Consider the following 22,787-nt stretch of genomic DNA (forward strand, 5'->3'; position numbering starts at 1 on the left):
AAAGAGGAGAGAGGGAGGAAAGAGGAAAGAGGAGATGGAGGAAAGATGAGGGAGGAAAGGGGAGAGGGAGGAAAGAGGAGAGGGAGGAAAGGGGAGAGGTGGGAGAGAGGAGAGAGGGAGGAAAGAGGAGAGAGGGAGGAGAGAGGTAGGAAAGAGGAGAGAGGGAGGAAAGAGGAGAGAGAGGAAAGATGAGAGGGAGGAGAGGAGAGAGGTAGGAAAGAGGAGAGAGAGGAAAGATGAGAGGGAGGAGAGGAGAGAGGTAGGAAAGAGGAGAGGGAGGAAAGAGGAGAGGGGGGAAAGAGGAGAGAGAGGAAAGATGAGAGGGAGGAGAGGAGAGAGGGGAGAGAGGTAGGAAAGAGGAGACAGAGGAGAGAGGGAGGAAAGAGGGGGAGGAGAGGATAGGGAGGAAAGAGGAGAGAGGGAGGAAAGAGGAGAGAGGGAGGAGAGAGGGTGCTGAAAGGGACTAGGATGGAGCAGAGGAAAGGATAGAAAATACCTATTCCATTAGTATGGCACAGTGCCTGAAAGTGATTGTGAGTTTAAAGGTTCATTTATATAGGAGAGACATGGGATGACTAAGCACAATGGCTTATATGTGAATTAGAATATGGAGCAGTCTGACTGCTTTTATCCTATTCCCCTGGTGAATTGTTGGGCGTCACGGTGACCATCAATAATTGTGTCAGCCATGTTGGGGAAAGTCTGAGGAGTCGGGAGCTAGAAATACAATCACTAGATAAGACACAGACCTGCTAGGAGAGCCCAGAGCAGCCTCCCAGAACCAGACAGTAAGAAACAGACACAGACCTACTAGGAGAGCCCAGAGCATCCTCCCAGATCCAGACAGTAAGAAACAGACACAGACCTACTAGGAGAGCCCAGAGCAGCCTCCCAGATCCAGACAGTAAGAAACAGACACAGACCTACTAGGAGAGCCCAGAGCATCCTCCCAGATCCAGACAGTAAGAAACAGACACAGACCTACTAGGAGAGCCCAGAGCAGCCTCCCAGATCCAGACAGTAAGAAACAGACACAGACCTACTAGGAGAGCCCAGAGCAGCCTCCCAGATCCAGACAGTAAGAAACAGACACATACCTACTAGGAGAGCCCAGAGCAGCCTCCCAGAGCAGCCTCCCAGATTCAGCCAGTAAGAAACAGACACAGACCTACTAAGAGAGCCCAGAGCAGCCTCCCAGATCCAGACAGTTATAGAAACAGACACAGACATACTAGGAGAGCCCAGAGCAGCCTCCCAGATCCAGACAGTTAGAAACAGACACAGACATACTAGGAGAGCCCAGAGCAGCCTCCCAGATCCAGCCAGTATATGAGTCATTTATAATCAATTACCTTCACGGCATGAAGCCATTTTAAACTGCCACGTCAGGATAATAGCTGCCATGAGACCAATGCTTCCAACTGCACCATCTGTGAGGAATCATCAGCCAAACCATCAAATACAGTATAGCCTCAGAGGTAAAGGAGGGAGGGAGGAGGGATGTGAGGATGGAGGGAGGGAGGAGGGATGTGAGGATGGAGGGAGGGAGGAGGGATGTGAGGATGGAGGGAGGGAGGAGGGACGTGAGGATGGAGGGAGGGAGGAGGGACGTGAGGATGGAGGGAGGGAGGAGGGACGTGAGGATGGAGGGAGGGAGGAGGGATGTGAGGATGGAGGGGGAGGGATGTGAGGATGGAGGGAGGAGGGATGTGGGGAGGGATGAGGATGGAGGGAGGGAGGAGGATGTGAGGATGGAGGAGGAGGGATGTGGGGAGGATGTGAGGATGGATGGAGGGAGGGGGAGGATGTGGAGGATGGAGGGGAGGGAGGGAGGAGGGATGTGGGGGAGGGGGAGGAGGGATGGGGGGGGAGGAGGGATGTGGGGAGGGGGAGGAGGGATGTGGGGAGGAGGAGGGGTGGGGAGGGATGTGGGGATGTGGGGAGGAAGGGAGGAGGGATGTGAGGATGGAGGGAGGGAGGAGGGGCTTTTCTTATTTTTCCTTCTGTGGCAAGTTCACACAAAAGAGCTCCTTCTTTAGCCTTTATCCTAGGGACGCTGCGCAAATACCTGCGGGATAAAATCGAACCCCTCCGAGAATTATATTAGCAATGCCAGCCGCGCGGTCAAATATTTCCCCTTTATTTTTATAACGGCGGTGAAAGACTCCATTACACTGTTTCTCTAAAAAAGACTTAAATCCCAGACAGAAGCTGAATTCAGGAGGACGGAGAGAGAGTTAGGGAGGGAGGGAGAGCGAGAGTTAGGGAGGGAGGGAGAGCGAGAGTTAGGGAGGGAGGGAGAGAGAGAGTTAGGGAGGGAGAGAGGGAGAGAGAGAGTTAGGGAGGGAGGGAGAGAGAGAGAGAGTTAGGGAGGGAGAGGAGAGAGAGAGTTAGGGAGGGAGGGAGGGAGAGAGAGAGTTAGGGAGGGAGAGAGGGAGAGAGAGAGTTAGGGAGGGAGGGAGAGAGAGAGAGAGTTAGGGAGGGAGGGAGAGAGAGAGTTAGGGAGGGAGGGAGAGACGGCCAGGTAAAAGAGAAGGGGGCATTTTGAAGGCTTACTCGTGTTCTGGAATAATAATGGACTTTTCACTCTCCTGCTCCAGCACATGTGGAGAGGAGGAGGGGAAGAACACTACAGGTGGAGAGGAGGAAGGGCGAGGGGGGCACTACAGGGGGAGAGGAGGAAGGGCGAGGGGGGGGCACTACAGGGGAGAGGAGGAAGGGCAAGGGGGAGGACACTGCAGGGGAGAGGAGGCAGGGCGAGGACACTACAGGGGGAGAGGGGAAGGGCGAGGGGTCGGACACTACAGGGGAGAGGAGGCAGGGCGAGGACACTACAGGGGAGAGGGGAAGGGCGGGGGGGAGGACACTACAGGGGAGAGGGGAAGGGCGGGGGGAGGACACTACAGGGGAGAGGTGGAAGGGCGGGGGGCACTACAGGGGGAGAGGAGGAAGGGCGGGGGAGGACACTACAGGGGGAGAGGGGGAACAGGGGAGAGGGCGAGGGGGAGGACACTACAGGGGAGAGGGGAAGGGCGAGGGGGGACACTACAGGGGGAGGGGAAGGGCGAGGGGGAGGACAGGGAGAGGGGGGGAGGACACTACAGGGGGGAGAGGGGGAGGACATTACAGGGGGAGAGGGGAAGGGCGAGGGGAGGACACTACATGGGGAGAGGAGGAAGGGCGGGGGGAGGACACTACAGGGGGAGAGGGGAAGGGCGCTGGGGGAGGACACTACAGGGGAGAGGAGGAAGAGGGGGGCACTACAGGGGGAGAGGAGGAAGGGGCGAGGGGAGGACACTACAGGGGGAGAGGGGAAGGGCGAGGGGGAGGATACTACAGGGGAGAGGGGGGGAGGGGGAGGACACTACAGGGGGAGAGGAAGGGCGAGGGGGAGGACACTACAGGGGGAGAGGGAAGGGCGAGGGGCGAGGACACTACAGGGGAGAGGGAAGGCGAGGACACAGGGGGAGAGGGGAAGGGCGAGGACATTACAGGGGGAGAGGGGAAGGGCGAGGGGGAGGACACTACATGGGGAGAGGAGGAGGGTGAGGGGCGAGGACACTACAGGGGGAGAGGGGAAGGGGAGGGGGAGGACACTACATGGGGAGAGGAGGAAGGGTGAGGGGGAGGACACTACAGGGGGAGAGGGAAGGGCGAGGGGGAGGACACTACATGGGGAGAGGAGGAAGGGTGAGGGCGAGGACACTACAGGGGAGAGGGGAGGACACTACAGAGGGGGAGGACACTACAGGGGGAAGGGAAGGGCGAGGGGGCGGACACTACAGGGGGGAGGGGAAGGGCGAGGGGGAAGGACACTGCAGGGGGAGAGGAGGCAGGGCGAGGACACTACAGGGGAGAGGAGGAAGGGCGGGGGAGGACACTACAGGGGGAGAGGGGAAGGGCGGGGGGGAGGACACTACAGGGGAGAGGGGAAGGGCGGGGGAGGACACTACAGGGGGAGAGGAGGAAGGGCGAGGGGGGCACTACAGGGGAGAGGAGGAAGGGCGAGGGGGAGGACACTACAGGGGGAGAGGGAAGGCGAGGGGGAGGATACTACAGGGGAGAGGGGAATGGCGAGGGGGAGGACACTACAGGGGGAGAGGGGAAGGGCGAGGGGCGAGGACACTACAGGGGGAGAGGGGAAGGGCGAGGGGGAGGACACTACAGGGGGAGAGGGAAGGCGAGGACACTACAGGGGGGAGAGGGGAAGGGCGAGGACACTACAGGGGAGAGGGAAGGGCGGGGACACTACAGGGGGAGAGGAAGGGCGAGGACATTACAGGGGAGAGGGGAAGGGCGAGGGGGAGGACACTTCATGGGGAGAGGAGGAAGGGTGAGGGGCGAGGACACTACAGGGGGAGGGAAGGGAAGGGGCTACAGGGGGAGGGGAGGACACTACAGGGGGAGAGGGGAAGGGGAGGGGGAGGACACTACAGGGGAGAGGGGAAGGGCAAGGGGGGAGGACACTACATGGGGAGAGGAGGCAGGGCGAGGGGGATAACACTACAGGGGAGAGGAGGCAGGGCGAGGGGGGGAGGACACTACATGGGGAGAGGAGGCAGGGCGAGGGGGGGATAACACTACATGGGGAGAGGAGGAAGGGCAAAGGGGCGGACACTGCAGGAGGAGAGGAGGCAGGGCGAGGGGATAACACTACAGGGGGAGAGGAGGCAGGGCGAGGGGGATAACACTACAGGGGGAGAGGAGGCAGGGCGAGGGGGGATAACACTACAGGGGGAGAGGAGGAAGGGTGAGGGGGAGGTCACTGCAGGGGGAGGACACTGCAGGGGGAGAGGAGGAAGGGCGAGGAGGGAGGACACTGCAGGGGGAGAGGAGGAAGGGCGAGGAGGGAGGACACTGCAGGGGAGGACACTGCAGGGGAGAGGAGGAAGGGGGGGGAGAACACTGCAGGGGGAGGGGAGGAAGGGGGAGGGGCGGACACTGCAGGGGGGGAGGAGGAAGGGGAGGGGAGGACACTGCAGGGGGATTGCAGGGGAGGACACTGCAGGGAGGGGAGGAAGGGGGGGCGAGGGAGGGCGGACACTGCAGGGGGAGGACACTGCAGGGGGAGGGGAGGAAGGGCGAGGGGGGGAGGACACTGCAGGGGAGGGGAGGAAGGGCGAGGGGGAGGACACTGCAGGGGGGGGGGAGGAAGGGCGAGGGGGAGGACACTGCAGGGGAGGAGGAGGAAGGGTGAGGGGAGGACACTGCAGGGGGAGAGGAGGAAGGGCGAGGGGGAGGACACTGCAGGGGAGAGGAGGAAGGGTGAGGGGGAGGACACTGCAGGGAGAGGAGGAAGGTTGAGGGGAGGACACTGCAGGGGGAGAGGAGGAAGGTTGAGGGGGAGGACACTGCAGGGGGAGAGGAGGAAGGGGAGAGGAGGAAGGGGGGAGGACACTGCAGGGGAGAGGAGGAAGGGTGAGGGGAGGACACTGCAGGGGAGAGGAGGAAGGGTGAGGGGGAGGACACTGCAGGGGGAGAGGAGGAAGGTTGAGGGGGAGGACACTGCAGGGGAGGGAGGAAGAAGGGTGAGGGGGAGGACACTGCAGGGGAGAGGAGGAAGGGTGAGGGGGGAGGACACTGCAGGGGAGAGGAGGAAGGGCGAGGGGGAGGACACTGCAGGGGGAGGTTGGGAGAAGGAGGGGGTAGTTTGGGGATCGGCACACGAGTTTCCACTGAAAAGCCCATAAACCCACACAGAGTCGACATCTCTATTCCTGTCATAAACCACCACCCCTCCAGACGACCGTATGCTAAAATCACAAATGACTACCATACTCCACGGACCGCATTTCAACTGTCAGAATGCCTGGACCACGTTCCGAGTTCAGGTTCCGAGTTCAGGTTCCTCTGATGGAGCGCGTGGTCCTGCCCCCCTCCCGCAACCCCACCACCTGGGATTTATAAAACCTAACCTTGAGCTCACCGGCTCCGATCTGCTCACCAACCTTTTGACCACAACCGTGAGTTTTGGACCTTGAGTTTCTGAGTAACCCCTCTCCACCAAAGAGTGGAGCTCCACCAGTCAGAAAATAACACTGTTGGGCCAACAGAGACCAAACATACCTGTTAGAGACAGGTAGCCTAGTGGTTAGAGACAGGTAGCCTAGTGATTAGAGACAGGTAGCCTAGTGGTTCGAGACAGGTAGCCTAGTGGTTAGAGACAGGTAGCCTAGTGGTTCGAGACAGGTAGCCTAGTGGTTCGAGACAGGTAGCCTAGTGGTAGCCTAGTGGTTCGAGACAGGTAGCCTAGTGGTTCGAGACAGGTAGCCTAGTGGTTCGAGACAGGTAGCCTAGTGGTTCGAGACAGGTAGCTTAGTGGTTCGAGACAGGTAGCCTAGTGGTTCGAGACATGTAGCCTAGTGGTTAGAGACAGGTAGCCTAGTGGTTAGAGACAGGTAGCCAAGTGTTAGAGACAGGTAGCCTAGTGATTAGAGACAGGTAGCCTAGTGGTTCGAGACAGGTAGCCTAGTGGTTCGAGACAGGTAGCCTAGTGGTTCAAGACAGGTAGCCTAGTGGTCGAGACAGGTAGCCTAGTGGTTAGAGACAGGTAGCCTAGTGGTTAGAGACAGGTAGCCTAGTGGTTAGAGACAGGTAGCCTAGTGGTTCGAGACAGGTAGCCTAGTGGTTCGAGACAGGTAGCCTAGTGGTTCGAGACAGGTAGCCTAGTGGTTCGAGACAGGTAGCCTAGTGGTTCGAGACAGGTAGCCTAGTGGTTAGAGACATGTAGCCTAGTGGTTAGAGACAGGTAGCCTAGTGGTTAGAGACAGGTAGCCTAGTGGTTAGAGACAGGTAGCCTAGTGATTCGAGACAGGTAGCCTAGTGGTTCGAGACAGGTAGCCTAGTGGTTCGAGACAGGTAGCCTAGTGGTTCGAGACAGGTAGCCTAGTGGTCGAGACAGGTAGCCTAGTGGTTCGAGACAGGTAGCCTAGTGGTTAGAGACAGGTAGTCTAGTGGTTAGAGACAGGTAGCCTAGTGGTTAGAGACAGGTAGCCTAGTGGTTAGAGACAGGTAGCCTAGTGGTTAGAGTGTTTACCCAGTAACCGAAAGGTTGCTGGATTGAATCCCCGAGTTGACAAGGTAAAAATCTGTCATTCTGCCCCTGAACAAGGCAGTTAACCCACTGTTCCTAGGCCGTCGTTGAAACTAAGAATTTGTTCTCAACTGACTTGCCTAGTTAAATATAAGTTAAATGGCAAGCAGAGGGGGGAGAAGGAAGGACTGTTCTCTCCTTTATGGTAGAGAGAGAGAGGGTCTCCTTTATGGAAGAGAGAGAGGGTCTCCTTTATGGAAGAGAGAGAGAGGGTCTCCTTTATGGAAAAGAGAGAGACGGTCTCCATAATGGAAGAGAGAGAGGGTCTCCATAATGGAAGAGAGAGAGGGTCTCCATAATGGAAGAGAGAGAGGGTCTCCATAATGGAAGAGAGAGAGGGTCTCCATAATGGAAGAGAGAGAGGGTCTCCATAATGGAAGAGAGAGAGAGGGTCTCCTTTATGGAAGAGAGAGAGAGGGTCTCCTTTATGAAAGAGAGAGAGGGTCTCCTTTATGGAAGAGAGAGAGGGTCTCCTTTATGGAAGAGAGAGAGGGTCTCCTTTATGGAAGAGAGAGAGGGTCTCCATAATGGAAGAGAGAGAGGGTCTCCTTTATGGAAGAGAGAGAGAGGGTCTCCATAATGAAAGAGAGAGAAGGTCTCCTTTATGGAAGAGAGAGAGAGGGTCTCCTTTATGGAAGAGAGAGAGGGTCTCCTTTAAGGAAGAGAGAGAGGGTCTCCTTTAAGGAAGAGAGAGAGGGTCTCCTTTATGGAAGAGAGAGAGAGGGTCTTTAAGGAAGAGAGGGTCTCCTTTAGACCTGCCTATAAAATAACCTTTAGGCCGACCTATTGAAAAACCTTTAGGCCGACCTATTGAAAAACCTTTAGGCCTACCTATAGAAAAACCTTTAGGCCTACCTATAGAAAAACCTTTAGGCCTACCTATAGAAAAACCTTTAGGTCTACCTATAGAAAAACCTTTAGGCCTACCTATAGAAAAACCTTTAGGTCTACCTATAGAAAAACCTTTAGGTCTACCTATAGAAAAACCTTTAGGCCTACCTATAGAAAAACCTTAAATGGCCGACCTATAGAAAAAGTTTAGGCCTACCTATAGAAAAACCTTTAGGCCGACCTATAGAAAAACCTTTAGGCCGACCTATAGAAAAACCTTTAGGTCTACCTATAGAAAAACTTTTAGGCCGACCTATAGAAAAACCTTTAGGCCGACCTATAGACAAACCTTTAGGTCTACCTATAGAAAAACCTTTAGGCCGACCTATAGAAAAACCTTTAGGTCTACCTATAGAAAAACCTTTAGGTCTACCTATAGAAAAACCTTTAGGCTACCTATAGAAAAACCTTTAGGCCTACCTATAGAAAAACCTTTAGGGCTACCTATAGAAAAACCTTCAGGCCTACCTATAGAAAAACCTTTAGGCCGACCTATAGAAAAACCTTTAGGCCTACCTATAGAAAAACCTTTAGGTCTACCTATAGACAAACCTTTAGGCCGACCTATAGACAAACCTTTAGGCCGACCTATAGACAAACCTTTAGGCCGACCTATAGAAAAACCTTTAGGCCGACCAATAGAAAAACCTTAAATGGCCGACCTATAGAAAAACGTTTAGGCCTACCTATAGAAAAACCTTTAGGCCGACCTATAGAAAAACCTTTAGGCCGACCTATAGAAAAACCTTTAGGTCTACCTATAGAAAAACTTTTAGGCCGACCTATAGAAAAACCTTTAGGCCGACCTATAGACAAACCTTTAGGTCTACCTATAGAAAAACCTTTAGGCCGACCTATAGAAAAACCTTTAGGTCTACCTATAGAAAAACCTTTAGGTCTACCTATAGAAAAACCTTTAGGACTACCTATAGAAAAACCTTTAGGACTACCTATAGAAAAACCTTCAGGCCGACCTATAGAAAAACCTTTAGGCCGACCTATAGAAAAACCTTTAGGTCTACCTATAGAAAAAACTTTAGGTCTACCTATAGAAAAACCTTTAGGCCGACCTATAGAAAAACCTTTAGGCCTTCCTATAGAAACATGTACTAAAAACAACTCTGCATCTCTGCCCAGCCTGGCAAGAGCAGCCCGAAGGTGTTATCATCCCCAGTGGCTCTGCCAGGTCTGAGAGGATGTTCTCCACTGCTGACCTGCTCTCCAGACACCATCACATGACCCTGAAGCAACAGACTGGCCAAACTCATGTTTCTAAAAATGAATTCAAAAGGCACTGAACCTAATAAGGCATTTTTTATTTAATTTGTATTTAATTCTAAGTAAGTCACAGACTGTATGAGCAATTTATAGACTATAATGACTTAATACAACATAATGTTGTTTAATTGCTGAGAGCTTTATGTCCCTACCAGCCAGTGTCCCAAATGATTCACAATGTATTTCTTTGTAACTGTAGGCTTGAAATAATAGAAATAATACAGCCTAAATAATTCATTTTGGTTCCTTCTTCGTCTCCCTGTCTGTCTCCTGACCTATTTAGAGTGGTTATATGCTGTTTAATATGACATGTGGCCTATTTGAAATGATGAGCACTTCTTTTCATTAAAATCATATGGTTTGGTTTCAATAGTTCAAAACCAATTGGTAGGTCCAGGTAGTCACCGACCAGCATACATTAATTACACCCACAGTCTCAGCCACGACACTGACCAGCATACATTAATTACACCCACAGTCTCAGCCACGACACCGACCAGCATACATTAATTACACCACAGTCTCAGCCACGACACTGACCAGCATACATTAATTACACACACAGTCTCAGCCACGACACCGACCAGCATACATTAATTACACACACAGTCTCAGCCACGACACCGACCAGCATACATTAATTACACCCACAGTCTCAGCCACGACACCGACCAGCATACATTAATTACACACACAGTCTCAGCCACGACACCGACCAGCATACATTAATTACACACACAGTCTCAGCCACGACACCGACCAGCATACATTAATTATACCCAGTCTCAGCCCCGACAATGACCAGCATACATTAATTACACCCACAGTCTCAGCCACGACACCGACCAGCATACATTAATTACAGTCTCAGCCACGACACCGACCAGCATACATTAATTACACCCACAGTCTCAGCCACGACACCGACCAGCATACATTAATTACACCCACAGTCTCAGCCACGACACTGACCAGCATACATTACATTACACTGACCACATACATTAATTACACACACAGTCTCAGCCACGACACCGACCAGCATACATTAATTATACCCAGTCTCAGCCCCGACAATGACCAGCATACATTAATTACACCCACAGTCTCAGCCACGACACCGACCAGCATACATTAATTACACCCACAGTCTCAGAAACGACACCGACCAGCATACATTAATTACACACACAGTCTCAGCCACGACACCGACCAGCATACATTAATTACACCCACAGTCTCAGCCACGACACCGACCAGCATACATTAATTACACCCACAGTCTCAGAAACGACACCGACCAGCATACATTAATTACACACACAGTCTCAGCCACGACACCGACCAGCATACATTAATTACACGCAGTCTCAGCCACGACACCGACCAGCATACATTAATTACACCCACAGTCTCAGCCACGACACCGACCAGCATACAGTAATTACACCCACAGTCTCAGCCACGACACTGACCAGCATACATTAATTACACACAGTCTCAGCCACGACACTGACCAGCATACATTAATTACACACAGTCTCAGCCACGACACTGACCAGCATACATTAATTACACACACAGTCTCAGCCACGACACCGACCAGCATACATTAATTACACCCAGTCTCAGCCACGACACCGACCAGCATACATTAATTACACCCAGTCTCAGCCACGACACTGACCAGCATACATTAATTACACCCACAGTCTCAGCCACGACACCGACCAGCATACATTAATTACACCCACAGTCTCAGCCACGACACTGACCAGCATACATTAATTACACACAGTCTCAGCCACGACACTGACCAGCATACATTAATTACACACACAGTCTCAGCCACGACACCGACCAGCATACATTAATTATACCCAGTCTCAGCCCCGACAATGACCAGCATACATTAATTACACCCACAGTCTCAGCCACGACACCGACCAGCATACATTAATTACACCCACAGTCTCAGAAACGACACTGACCAGCATACATTAATTACACACACAGTCTCAGCCACGACACCGACCAGCATACATTAATTACACCCACAGTCTCAGCCACGACACCGACCAGCATACATTAATTACACCCACAGTCTCAGAAACGACACCGACCAGCATACATTAATTACACACACAGTCTCAGCCACGACACCGACCAGCATACATTAATTACACGCAGTCTCAGCCACGACACCGACCAGCATACATTAATTACACCCACAGTCTCAGCCACGACACCGACCAGCATACAGTAATTACACCCACAGTCTCAGCCACGACACTGACCAGCATACATTAATTACACACAGTCTCAGCCACGACACTGACCAGCATACATTAATTACACACAGTCTCAGCCACGACACTGACCAGCATACATTAATTACACACACAGTCTCAGCCACGACACCGACCAGCATACATTAATTACACCCAGTCTCAGCCACGACACCGACCAGCATACATTAATTACACCCAGTCTCAGCCACAACACTGACCAGCATACATTAATTACACCCACAGTCTCAGCCACGACACCGACCAGCATACATTAATTACACCCACAGTCTCGACACTGACCAGCATACATTAATTACACACACAGTCTCAGCCACGACACTGACCAGCATACATTAATTACACACACAGTCTCAGCCATGACACCGACCAGCATACATTAATTACACACACAGTCTCAGCCACGACACCGACCAGCATACATTAATTACACCCACAGTCTCAGCCTGACACTGACCAGCATACATTAATTACACCCACAGTCTCAGCCATGACACTGACCAGCATACATTAATTACACACACAGTCTCAGCCACGACACCGACCAGCATACATTAATTACACCCACAGTCTCAGCCTGACACTGACCAGCATACATTAATTACACCCACAGTCTCAGCCATGACACTGACCAGCATACATTAATTACACCCACAGTCTCAGTCACGACACCGACCAGCATACATTAATTACACCCACAGTCTCAGTCACGACACCGACCAGCATACATTAATTACACCCACAGTCTCAGTCACGACACTGACCAGCATACATTAATTACACCCACAGTCTCAGCCACGACACTGACCAGCATACATTAATTACACACACAGTCTCAGCCATGACACCGGCCAGCATACATTAGACACACAGTGACTAGGGCCATGGTTTCAGGGATGACCCCGACACACACACACACAGTCAGGAAGAGGGGAAAGGGTCAACCAGAGGGCTAGTCCCATAGTCCCACCTCAAAGCTGGCCAGGAGAGGTCTGGAATCCCCAGCCAAAATACCCCCACTCCAACTTCCCCCAATCCAAACTTCTATAAGATCCCTTCATTCAAGACACAACTTGTCCCATAATCAAACCCAACCAACCACCGGCCCTCACTTCTATAAGACTCATCTATCACACTGAGACCCAACTAAACCCAAACCACAACCTGAGACCCCCACCCCCAAACCCCAGACTTAACCCCCCCACCACACACAGCTCTGACAGAGAAGTCTCTCAGCACTGCTGCCTCTGAGGAAGAGGCCTTTTAATAACATGCGACTTGGTTAAGAAAACTGTCTGCCTGTCTGTTTGTCTGACTGTCTGTCTGTGAGAGGACGTGTTGAACAGAAATTAACAAAAATTTGACCAACTGGGACATTTTGTTTGTCCCCATGAGGTCAAATGCTATTTTTAGGGGGTTTAGGCATAAGGTTAGAATTATGTTAAGAGTTGGGGTTAGGAGCTAGGGTTAGGTTTAGGGTTAAGGTTAGATTTTTGGGTTACGGCTAGGCAAAATAGGATTTTGAATGAGACTGAATTATGTGTCCCCACAAGGTTAGCTGTACAAGACTGAGTGTGTGTGTGCATGTATGTGTGTGCGTGAGTGAGTGCGTATGTGTGTGCGTGTCCAGACTAGTCCAACCAGCAGCAGAGGTCGGTCTTGTCAAACACTCTATTTTCATCATCAGTCAGTCCAGACTGGAGGCACATAATAGTACTGAGGTTAGAATGATGATATGGTGATGTGTGGTGGGGCCGCGCGTGTGTGTGTGTCTGTGCCCCTGTCGCCATCTGGTTGTGTGTGTGTGTGTGTCTCTGTGCCTCGTCTCCATCCGTGTGTGTGTGTGTGTCTCTGTGCCTCGTCTCCGTCCGTGTGTGTGTGTGTCTCTGTGCCTCGTCTCCATCCGTGTGTGTGTGTCTCTGTGCCTCGTCTCCGTCCGTGTGTGTGTCTCTGTGCCTGTTCTCCGTCCGTGTGTGTGTGTGTGTGTCTCTGTGCCTCGTCTCCGTCCGTGTGTGTGTGTGTCTCTGTGCCTCGTCTCCATCCGTGTGTGTGTGTCTCTGTGCCTGTTCTCCGTCCTGTGTGTGTGTGTGTGTGTCTCTGTGCCTCGTCTCCGTCCGTGTATGTGTGTCTCTGTGCCTCGTCTCCGTCCGTGTGTGTGTGTCTCTGTGCCTGTTCTCCGTCCGTGTGTGTGTGTGTGTCTCTGTGCCTCGTCTCCGTCCGTGTGTGTATGAGTGTCTCTGTGCCTCGTCTCCGTCCGTGTGTGTGTGTCTCTGTGCCTCGTCTCCGTCCGTGTGTGTGTGTCTCTGTGCCTCGTCTCCGTCCGTGTGTGTGTGTCTCTGTGCCTCGTCTCCGTCCGTGTGTGTGTGTCTCTGTGCCTCGTCTCCGTCCGTGTGTGTGTGTGTCTCTGTGCCTCGTCTCCGTCCGTGTGTGTGTCTCTGTGCCCCGTCTCCGTCCGTGTGTGTGTAAGTGTAAGATAAGTGTGTTTGTGCTGTGAGGAGCGGAACATTCCAGTGACTACAGACAATTGAGAGGGTGAAATCCCAAAGCCTGGCTGAGTTTAGTCAGTTGGTCATTTGGTTTGGATGCAGCATGACTCTCTCTGATCCCCCTGTCAGCTGAATGGCACATTTACCAGCTAATATATAAGTCAGGCACCACGCATCATCACTAGCACTATCCTAGTTAACCCTGTACCAACAATCCCCTAACCCAGCTTGTGTGTGTGTGTGTGTGTGTGTGTGTGTGTGTGTGTGTGTGTGTGTGTGTGTGTGTGTGTGTGTGTGTAACAGGAAGCTGACAGGAAACTAGCCCAGGTAATCGCCATGATGTCGCCATGCAGTTTTTACTGAACAAGCTGGTTGTAATTGGGTCCAATTTTAAAATTGACTGATTACAACCAGACTAGAAGGTCCTATTAAAGTCCTTATAATTACCTTTATGGAGAAAGAGAGGGGAAAAGAGAGAGGGGGGGACAAAGAAAGAGAGAGAGAAAAGGACAAAGAGAAAGAGAGGGGAACAGAGAGAGAGAGAGAAAGGGACAAAGAGAAAGAGAGGGGAACAGAGAGAGAGAGAGAAAGGGACAAAGAGAAAGAGGAGGGGGGGACAAAGAGAAAGAGAGGGGAACAGAGAGAGAGAGAGAGAGAAAGGGACAAAGAGAAAGAGGAGGGGGGGACAAAGAGAAAGAGAGGGGAACAGAGAGGGACAAATAAAGAGAGAGAAAGGACAAAGAGAAAGAGAGGGGAACAGAGAGAGAGAGAGAGAGAAAGGGACAAAGAGAAAGAGAGGGGAACAGAGAGAGAGGAGTGGGGGACAAAGAGGGACAAATAAAGAAAGAGAAACATGATGGGGAGTTAGACCTGAAGTGATGCCATGTTGGGGAGTTAGACCTGAAGTGATGCCATGTTGGGGAGTTAGACCTGAAGTGATTCCATGTTGGGGAGTTAGACCTGAAGTGATGCCATGTTGGGGAGTTAGACCTGAAGTGATTCCATGTTGGGGAATTAGACCCAGAAAACTATACACCATGAGAACAGAAGAGAGAGAGATCTGGTAGAAATCAAGCTACAACTCATTTAAACAGTCATGAAGGTCATGGGGAAGGGCATTTCAACTCTGACCCTACAAGGTCCAGAGCCTGCTGGCTCTCTATTCTACCTGATCATTAATTACACTCACCTGGTGTCCCAGGTATAAATCTGTCCCTGGTTAGAGGGGAACAATGAAAACACACAGAGGAACTGGCTTTGAGTTCCAGAGTTGAGTTTGAGGGTCATATAGGGGATGTTTGTGTGTGTCTCATCATGCCAACAGTACAGCCCAACACTAGGTTCCCCTCTCGCTAGTGGCATATATCACAGCCAACAGCCTGCATAGAGATTTGTAATAACAGAGAAACAATGAAAGTACATGGTAGAGTAACGAGACATTCTCCCCCACAGCCCTGTTTATTAACCATCTAGAAAAAGATCATGACAATCAATAAACAATGAATATGATGACGCACTCAATGTGTTGCGCTTGGAGCCAAAACAGACTGAAGTCACCACATACATCATGGTAGTATTCATTAGTGCACACTGTAGTGAAACCTTCTGCAACAGAAAACTAAAACAAGTGTGTCATTGGACTAGTTTAGATAGTACCTCCCCGTCTTGGCAAGTTTTCTTCCATTTGGTGCCAAATGAACACAACCCAGGAACATTACTGAACCTCCGTTTTCTGATTACAAAGTAAGAGCTCAGACTATTTATCTAAATAAACCCCGGGGGATGATTGTGGGATGATTGTGATTTAATAGGAAGTAGTGATTACATTTTACCCCCAATTAATCTCCCAATTCCCAGTTCATTCTGGATGGAAACCAGGAAGAAGATTAGCTTGGGTCTGAAAGAGAAGTTTGGACAGGGAGCACAGAGAGGCTTGGAATAGGAGGATGGAGGGTGAGATGTATGGAGAAAGGGAAGGGGGTAGAGAGAGGAAAAGAGTGGGAGGGGGAGCTAGAGAACAAGGAAGAGAGGGAGAAGGCAGAGGGAGAGGGAAAGAGAGGGAGACAGACAGAGGGAGAGGGAAAGAGAGGGAGAAGGCAGAGGGAGAGGGAAAGAGAGCGAGACAGACAGAGGGAGAGGGAAAGAGAGGGAGAAGGCAGAGGGAGAGGGAAAGAGAGCGAGACAGACAGAGGGAGAGGGAAAGAGAGCGAGACAGACAGAGGGAGAGGGAAAGAGAGCGGAGAAGACAGAGGGAGAGGGAAAGAGAGGGAGAAGGCAGAGGGAGAGGGAAAGAGAGGGAGAAGGCAGAGGGAGAGGGAAAGAGAGGGAGAAGGCAGAGGGAGAGGGAAAGAGAGGGAGACAGACAGAGGGAGAGGGAAAGAGAGCGAGACAGACAGAGGGAGAGGGAAAGAGAGGGAGAAGGCAGAGGGAGAGGGAAAGAGAGGGAGAAGGCAGAGGGAGAGGGAAAGAGAGGGAGAAGGCAGAGGGAGAGGGAAAGAGAGGGAGAAGGCAGAGGGAGAGGAAAGAGAGGGAGAAGGCAGAGGGAGAGGGAAAGAGAGGGAGAAGGCAGAGGGAGAGGGAAAGAGAGGGAGAAGGCAGAGGGAGAGGGAAAGAGAGCGAGACAGACAGAGGGAGAGGGAAAGAGAGCGAGACAGACAGAGGGAGAGGGAAAGAGAGGGAGACAGACAGAGGAGAGGGAAAGAGAGGGAGACAGACAGAGGGAGAGGGAAAGAGAGGGGAAGGCAGAGGGAGAGGGAAAGAGAGGGAGAAGGCAGAGGGAGAGGGAAAGAGAGGGAGACAGACAGAGGGAGAGGGAAAGAGAGGAGACAGACAGAGGGAGAGGGAAAGAGAGGGAGAAGGCAGAGGGAGAGGAAAGAGAGGGAGAAGGCAGAGGGAGAGGGAAAGAGAGGGAGAAGGCAGAGGGAGAGGGAAAGAGAGGGAGAAGGCAGAGGGAGAGGGAAAGAGAGGAGAAGGCAGAGGGAGAGGGAAAGAGAGGGAGAAGGCAGAGGGAGAGGGAAAGAGAGCGAGAAGGCAGAGGGAGAGGGAAAGAGAGCGAGACAGACAGAGAAAGAGAGACAAAGAGAAAGGATACAGAACAAGAGCAAGACAGACAGACAGAGAGCCAGAGAGAAAGACCGATAGACAGAAAGCGAGAGAAACAAGACATCTAAGCCAGTCTGTCCAGTCTACTGATTGGCTATATGGGTACCTGTTTTCTATCAGGTGTGGTAGCATCTGGTTGGGAAGTGACCTTGGGAATGACAGCCGACTGACTGAGACAGCAACTGGACCCCTGCCACAAACGAGAGCACTCCACCATGACCATCAGTCAAATCACTGGGAAGCTATTGGGCTAGCTGCTAGGGCCGAATACTTTCGCAAGGCACTGTAGCCAGTTAACACAGGCTGAGCAAACAGACATTCCTCGCCCTAAAGAAGAGACTAGGACACCAACACATAAACCTCATAACAGGCTAGATAATGATTGTGTGTGATACCTCTGGAAACTGTGTTGTAGTGGAAAACAACACATTCCTAACTCTTTTTCAAACAGGTTGTTGCCACCTCAATAAAGACAAATGTGCTTATACCAAAATAACTTATGAAATAGTATTTGATAGTGATATTTTAGAAGCCCAGTAAAAAATACTAAAAGAGCTGACTGTAGCTGAGCTGTAGGCTACTACTTAAAATACTATAGTGCTGTTCAGAGCCCTCAAAACATCATGGGGGGATACATTTGACTTACCAAAACACATTTTGCATACCACTTTATGAAATCTGAGTGTTCACTATTGAGCTGATTTGGAGAGCTTCTACAGTGAATACCTGAGGAGAGCATCAGACACCACAAGGAGATTCCAGAGACATCCAGAGGCTTACAGGAAGCCTGATATCTTCTACAGTCAAACTGACAGGAAATGGAGATGAGTTGTTAATTGAGAGGGAGGGAGGTGGATGGAAGAAGGGATGGAGGGAGGATCAGAGAGAGTAAAGGAGGGAGGAAGGAAGGAAGGAAGGAAGAAAGGAAGGGAGGGAGGGAGGGAGGGAGGGAGGGAGGGAGGGAGGGAGGGAGGAGGGAGGGAGGGAGGGAGGGAGGGAGGGAGGAAAAGAGACAGAAAGAGAGGGGCCAGATAGATGGATATGCAGGCCTCTTGCTGTGTAAACTCCCAAACGACTCTCACACAAACACAGACGCCCAAAGCAGGAACATTCCGGTCAGTGGCATTCTGAGGAGAATGGAGAATGTCTCTGTGTTGTCTGCTTGTCCTGAACCAGTAAAAGAACTGTAACTATGTCACACTTATCTCTAACTGTCCCTGTAAAAATTATTCACCGATCACACATTTCAAACTCACCCCATGCCTATACAAACACACACACCCCTCATCCACCTCCACAGTACAGTTCCTGTGTGGGGCACCAGCCAAACACCTGTCCTGAAGAACTGAAGCAAGGACCAGAACTACTGATGATCAGAACCACTGAGGATCAGAACCACTGAGAATCAGAACCAAGGACCAGAACCAATACCCCTGCTACCATAGAAGTGGCACAACAGGGCAACTAAGCAGCACAAACACATCATCCCACGTCTCTCTCTCTGACCGCCAGCCAGCCAGCCAGCCAGCCAGCCAGCCAGCCAGCCAGCACTCACTCACTCACTCACTCACTCACTCACTCACTCACTCACTCCGCTCCTCAGCAGACGCGTTTGGAAAACTAAACGCAGGGAGTGGAGGATTGGGAGAGGTCAGAGGAGAGATTGAGAGGCTGGTGGCCAATGTGAGTGTGTGTGTGTTTATCGCACCATGGGGAACAGTCCATTCCTAGTCAGGCTTCCTCCAGCAAGTAACGTAGCATAGTAGTGTGTGTGTGTGTGTGTGTGCCTGCTTTCTTGCAGACATGTGAGCATGCGTGCGTGAGCACGCACTGCTACTATGACCTATAACCCCTCACCCCGTCCCCTACCCAGACAGACAGACTTGTCTTTGAGAGGACAGAGGAAGGAAGAGGGGCTCCTCTGTTTGGGACAGGACCCAGGAAATGCTCGGAATGTAGAGAGGTACTGTCATAAGTCTGGGAGGTCCGAAATCTCAGCATTCTGAGGCTGTGTCCTAAATGGAACGCTATTCCCTATAGAGTGTGCTACTTTGGACCAGAGCCCTATGGGCCGCGCTCAACAGTAGTGTACTACATAGAGAATATAAGGTGCCATTTGGGACAAAGCCTAGAACACAAGCCACACACACATATGTGCAGTTTGTACTCATACCACAACAGGCTGCAGAGTAAATGTACACTGAACATGAAGACACACTGAATATCATAGACATTTAGCTCTCATCCGTGGCAAATTTGGTTTGGGACCAGCTCCTGGACACTCAACACACACACACACACACACACACACACACGAGAGTAGGCCTATGGCAAGGCCCACAGACACACACACTCCTAACACATACAGACAGACTAACAGCATGGTCAATGTGTACTCACCCATTGGAGGTGCCCAGGTTGGCAGAGCCCAGAGAGGATCCCAACTTCCTGCTGTCCCACAGTCTCACCTCCCGACCCCGCATCTGAACACATAATCATGTAGAGTTTAATAAATACACTTCAACACACACACACACACACGACCATGCATCTGTACACATAATCATGTAGAGTTGAATAAATACACTTTAACACACACACACACACAAAATCACACACACTTAAAAATGTGTGTGTAGTAATGTCGTCACCTGATCGAAGCCAGTGGTCAGTATGTGGTCAGAGTCCTTGACCCAAAGGATTCGAGAGTCCTTGTTACTCTGAAGTCCCTGGGCACTCTGTAGAGACACACAGGAGGACACAGAGTTTGATTGAATACCTGGTGTTAGGTTAAGGTCACAGACAGAGAGGCTATGAGAGAGAGACACATTGAGCAACTGGCTAAGAGTCATGATGTTTGACAGCAAATATGACTCATAAACAACATGGTAGTAGAGGTAAAGACGTCACAGGTACAGTAGTAGAGGTAAAGACGTCACAGTCACAGTAGTAGAGGTAAAGACGTCACAGTCACAGTAGTAGAGGTAAAGACGTCACAGTCACAGTAGTAGAGGTAAAGACGTCACAGTCACAGTAGTAGAGGTAAAGACGTCACAGTAAAGTAGAGGTAAAGTCACAGTCACAGTAGTAGAGGTAAAGACGTCACAGTCACAGTAGTAGAGGTAAAGACGTCACAGTCACAGTAGTAGAGGTAAAGTCACAGTAGTAGAGGTAAAGACGTCACAGTACAGTAGTAGAGTAGAGATACAGTAGTAGAGTACAGTGAATAAAGACGTCACAGATACAGTAGTAGAGGTAAAGACGTCACAGTCACAGTAGTAGAGGTAAAGACGTCACAGATACAGTAGTAGAGGTGAAGACGTCACAGATACAGTAGTAGAGGTGAAGACGTCACAGATACAGTAGTAGAGGTGAAGACGTCACAGTACAGTAGTAGAGGTGAAGACGTCACAGATACAGTAGTAGAGGTGAAGACGTCAGTTACAGTAGTAGAGGTGAAGACGTCAGATACAGTAGTAGAGGTGAAGACGTCACAGATACAGTAGTAGAGGTGAAGACGTCACAGATACAGTAGTAGAGGTGAAGACGTCACAGTTACAGTAGTAGAGGTGAAGAGTTACAGTAGTAGAGGTGAAGACGTCAGTTACAGTAGTAGAGGTGAAGACGTCACAGTTACAGTAGTAGAGGTGAAGACGTCACAGTTACAGTAGTAGAGGTGAAGACGTCAGATACAGTAGTAGAGGTGAAGACGTCACAGTTACAGTAGTAGAGGTGAAGACGTCACAGATACAGTAGTAGAGGTGAAGACGTCACAGTTACAGTAGTAGAGGTGAAGACGTCACAGTTACAGTAGTAGAGGTGAAGACGTTACAGTAGTAGAGGTGAAGACGTCAGATACAGTAGTAGAGGTGAAGACGTCACAGATACAGTAGTAGAGGTGAAGACGTCAGATACTGTAGTAGAGGTGAAGACGTCAGATACAGTAGAGGTGAAGACGTCAGATACAGTAGTAGAGGTGAAGACGTCACAGATACAGTAGTAGAGGTGAAGACGTCAGTTACAGATACAGTGAAGACGTCAGTTAGTAGAGGTGAAGACGTCAGATACAGTAGTAGAGGTGAAGACGTCACAGTTACAGTAGTAGAGTAGAGTGAAGAACGTACAGTTACAGTAGTAGAGGTGAAGACGTCACAGTTACAGTAGTAGAGGTGAAGACGTCACAGTACAGTGAAGACGTCAGAGGTGAAGACGTCAAGTTACAGTAGTACAGTGAACAGTAGTAGAGGTGAAGACGTCACAGTTACAGTAGTAGAGGTGAAGACGTCACAGTTACAGTAGTAGAGGTGAAGACGTCAGTTACAGTAGTAGAGGTGAAGACGCTCAGTTACAGTAGTAGAGGTGAAGACGTCACAGATACAGTAGTAGAGGTGAAGACGTCACAGTTACAGTAGTAGAGGTGAAGACGTCACAGATACAGTAGATGAAGACAGTACAGTAGAGGTGAAGACGTCAGATACGTACAGTAGTAGAGGTGAAGACGTCACAGTTACAGTAGAGGTGAAGACGTCACAGTTACAGTAGTAGAGGTGAAGACGTCAGTTACAGTAGTAGAGTGAAGAGTAGAGGTGAAGACGTCAGTTACAGTAGTAGAGGTGAAGTAGTTACAGTAGTAGAGTGAAGACGTCACAGATACAGTAGTAGAGGTGAAGACGTCAGTTACAGTAGTAGAGGTGAAGACGTCACAGATACAGTAGTAGAGGTGAAGACGTCACAGATACAGTAGTAGAGGTGAAGACGTCACAGTTACAGTAGTAGAGGTGAAGACGTCAGTTACAGTAGTAGAGGTGAAGACGTCAGTTACAGTAGTAGAGGTGAAGACGTCACAGATACAGTAGTAGAGGTGAAGACGTCACAGTTACAGTAGTAGAGGTGAAGACGTCACAGATACAGTAGTAGAGGTGAAGACGTCACAGATACAGTAGTAGAGGTGAAGACGTCACAGTTACAGTAGTAGAGGTGAAGACGTCACAGTACAGTAGTAGAGGTGAAGACGTCACAGTTACAGTAGTAGAGTCACAGTTACAGTAGTGAGGTGAAGACGTCAGTTACAGTAGTAGAGGTGAAGACGTCAGTTACAGTAGTAGAGGTGAAGACGTCACAGATACAGTAGTAGAGGTGAAGACGTCACAGTTACAGTAGTAGAGGTGAAGACGTCACAGTTACAGTAGTAGAGGTGAAGACGTCAGTTACAGTAGTAGAGGTGAAGACGTCAGTTACAGTTACAGTGAAGACGAGTTACAGTAGTAGGTGAAGACGTCAGTTACAGTAGTAGAGGTGAAGACGTCACATACAGTAGTAGAGGTGAAGACGTCACAGTTACAGTAGTAGAGGTGAAGACGTCACAGTTACAGTAGTAGAGGTGAAGACGTCACAGTTACAGTAGTAGAGGTGAAGACGTCACAGATACAGTAGTAGAGGTGAAGACGTCACAGTTACAGTAGTAGAGGTGAAGACGTCACAGATACAGTAGTAGAGGTGAAGACGTCACAGTTACAGTAGTAGAGGTGAAGACGTCAGTTACAGTAGTAGAGTAGTAGAGGTGAAGACGTCACAGATACAGTAGTAGAGGTGAAGACGTCACAGTTACAGTAGTAGAGGTGAAGACGC

The 22,787-nt window shown here is 50.6% G+C and overlaps 1 protein-coding gene across 1 annotated transcript in view; it reads right to left on the reverse strand.

Annotated features, from left to right (window-relative positions):
* Positions 1-22,787, reverse strand: part of coro7 (coronin 7) — a 292,664-nt gene that overhangs the window by 154,226 nt on the left and 115,651 nt on the right. The window contains exons 8-9 of the mRNA XM_065010595.1: positions 19,811-19,897; positions 19,560-19,642 (exon numbers count right to left, since the gene is read on the reverse strand). Coding sequence (XP_064866667.1) covers positions 19,560-19,642; positions 19,811-19,897 — 170 coding nt within the window. The remainder of the gene's footprint in view (positions 1-19,559; positions 19,643-19,810; positions 19,898-22,787) is intronic.

The sequence above is a fragment of the Oncorhynchus nerka genome, linkage group LG26, assembly GCF_034236695.1.
Source record: "Oncorhynchus nerka isolate Pitt River linkage group LG26, Oner_Uvic_2.0, whole genome shotgun sequence".
Taxonomy (NCBI): domain Eukaryota; kingdom Metazoa; phylum Chordata; class Actinopteri; order Salmoniformes; family Salmonidae; genus Oncorhynchus; species Oncorhynchus nerka.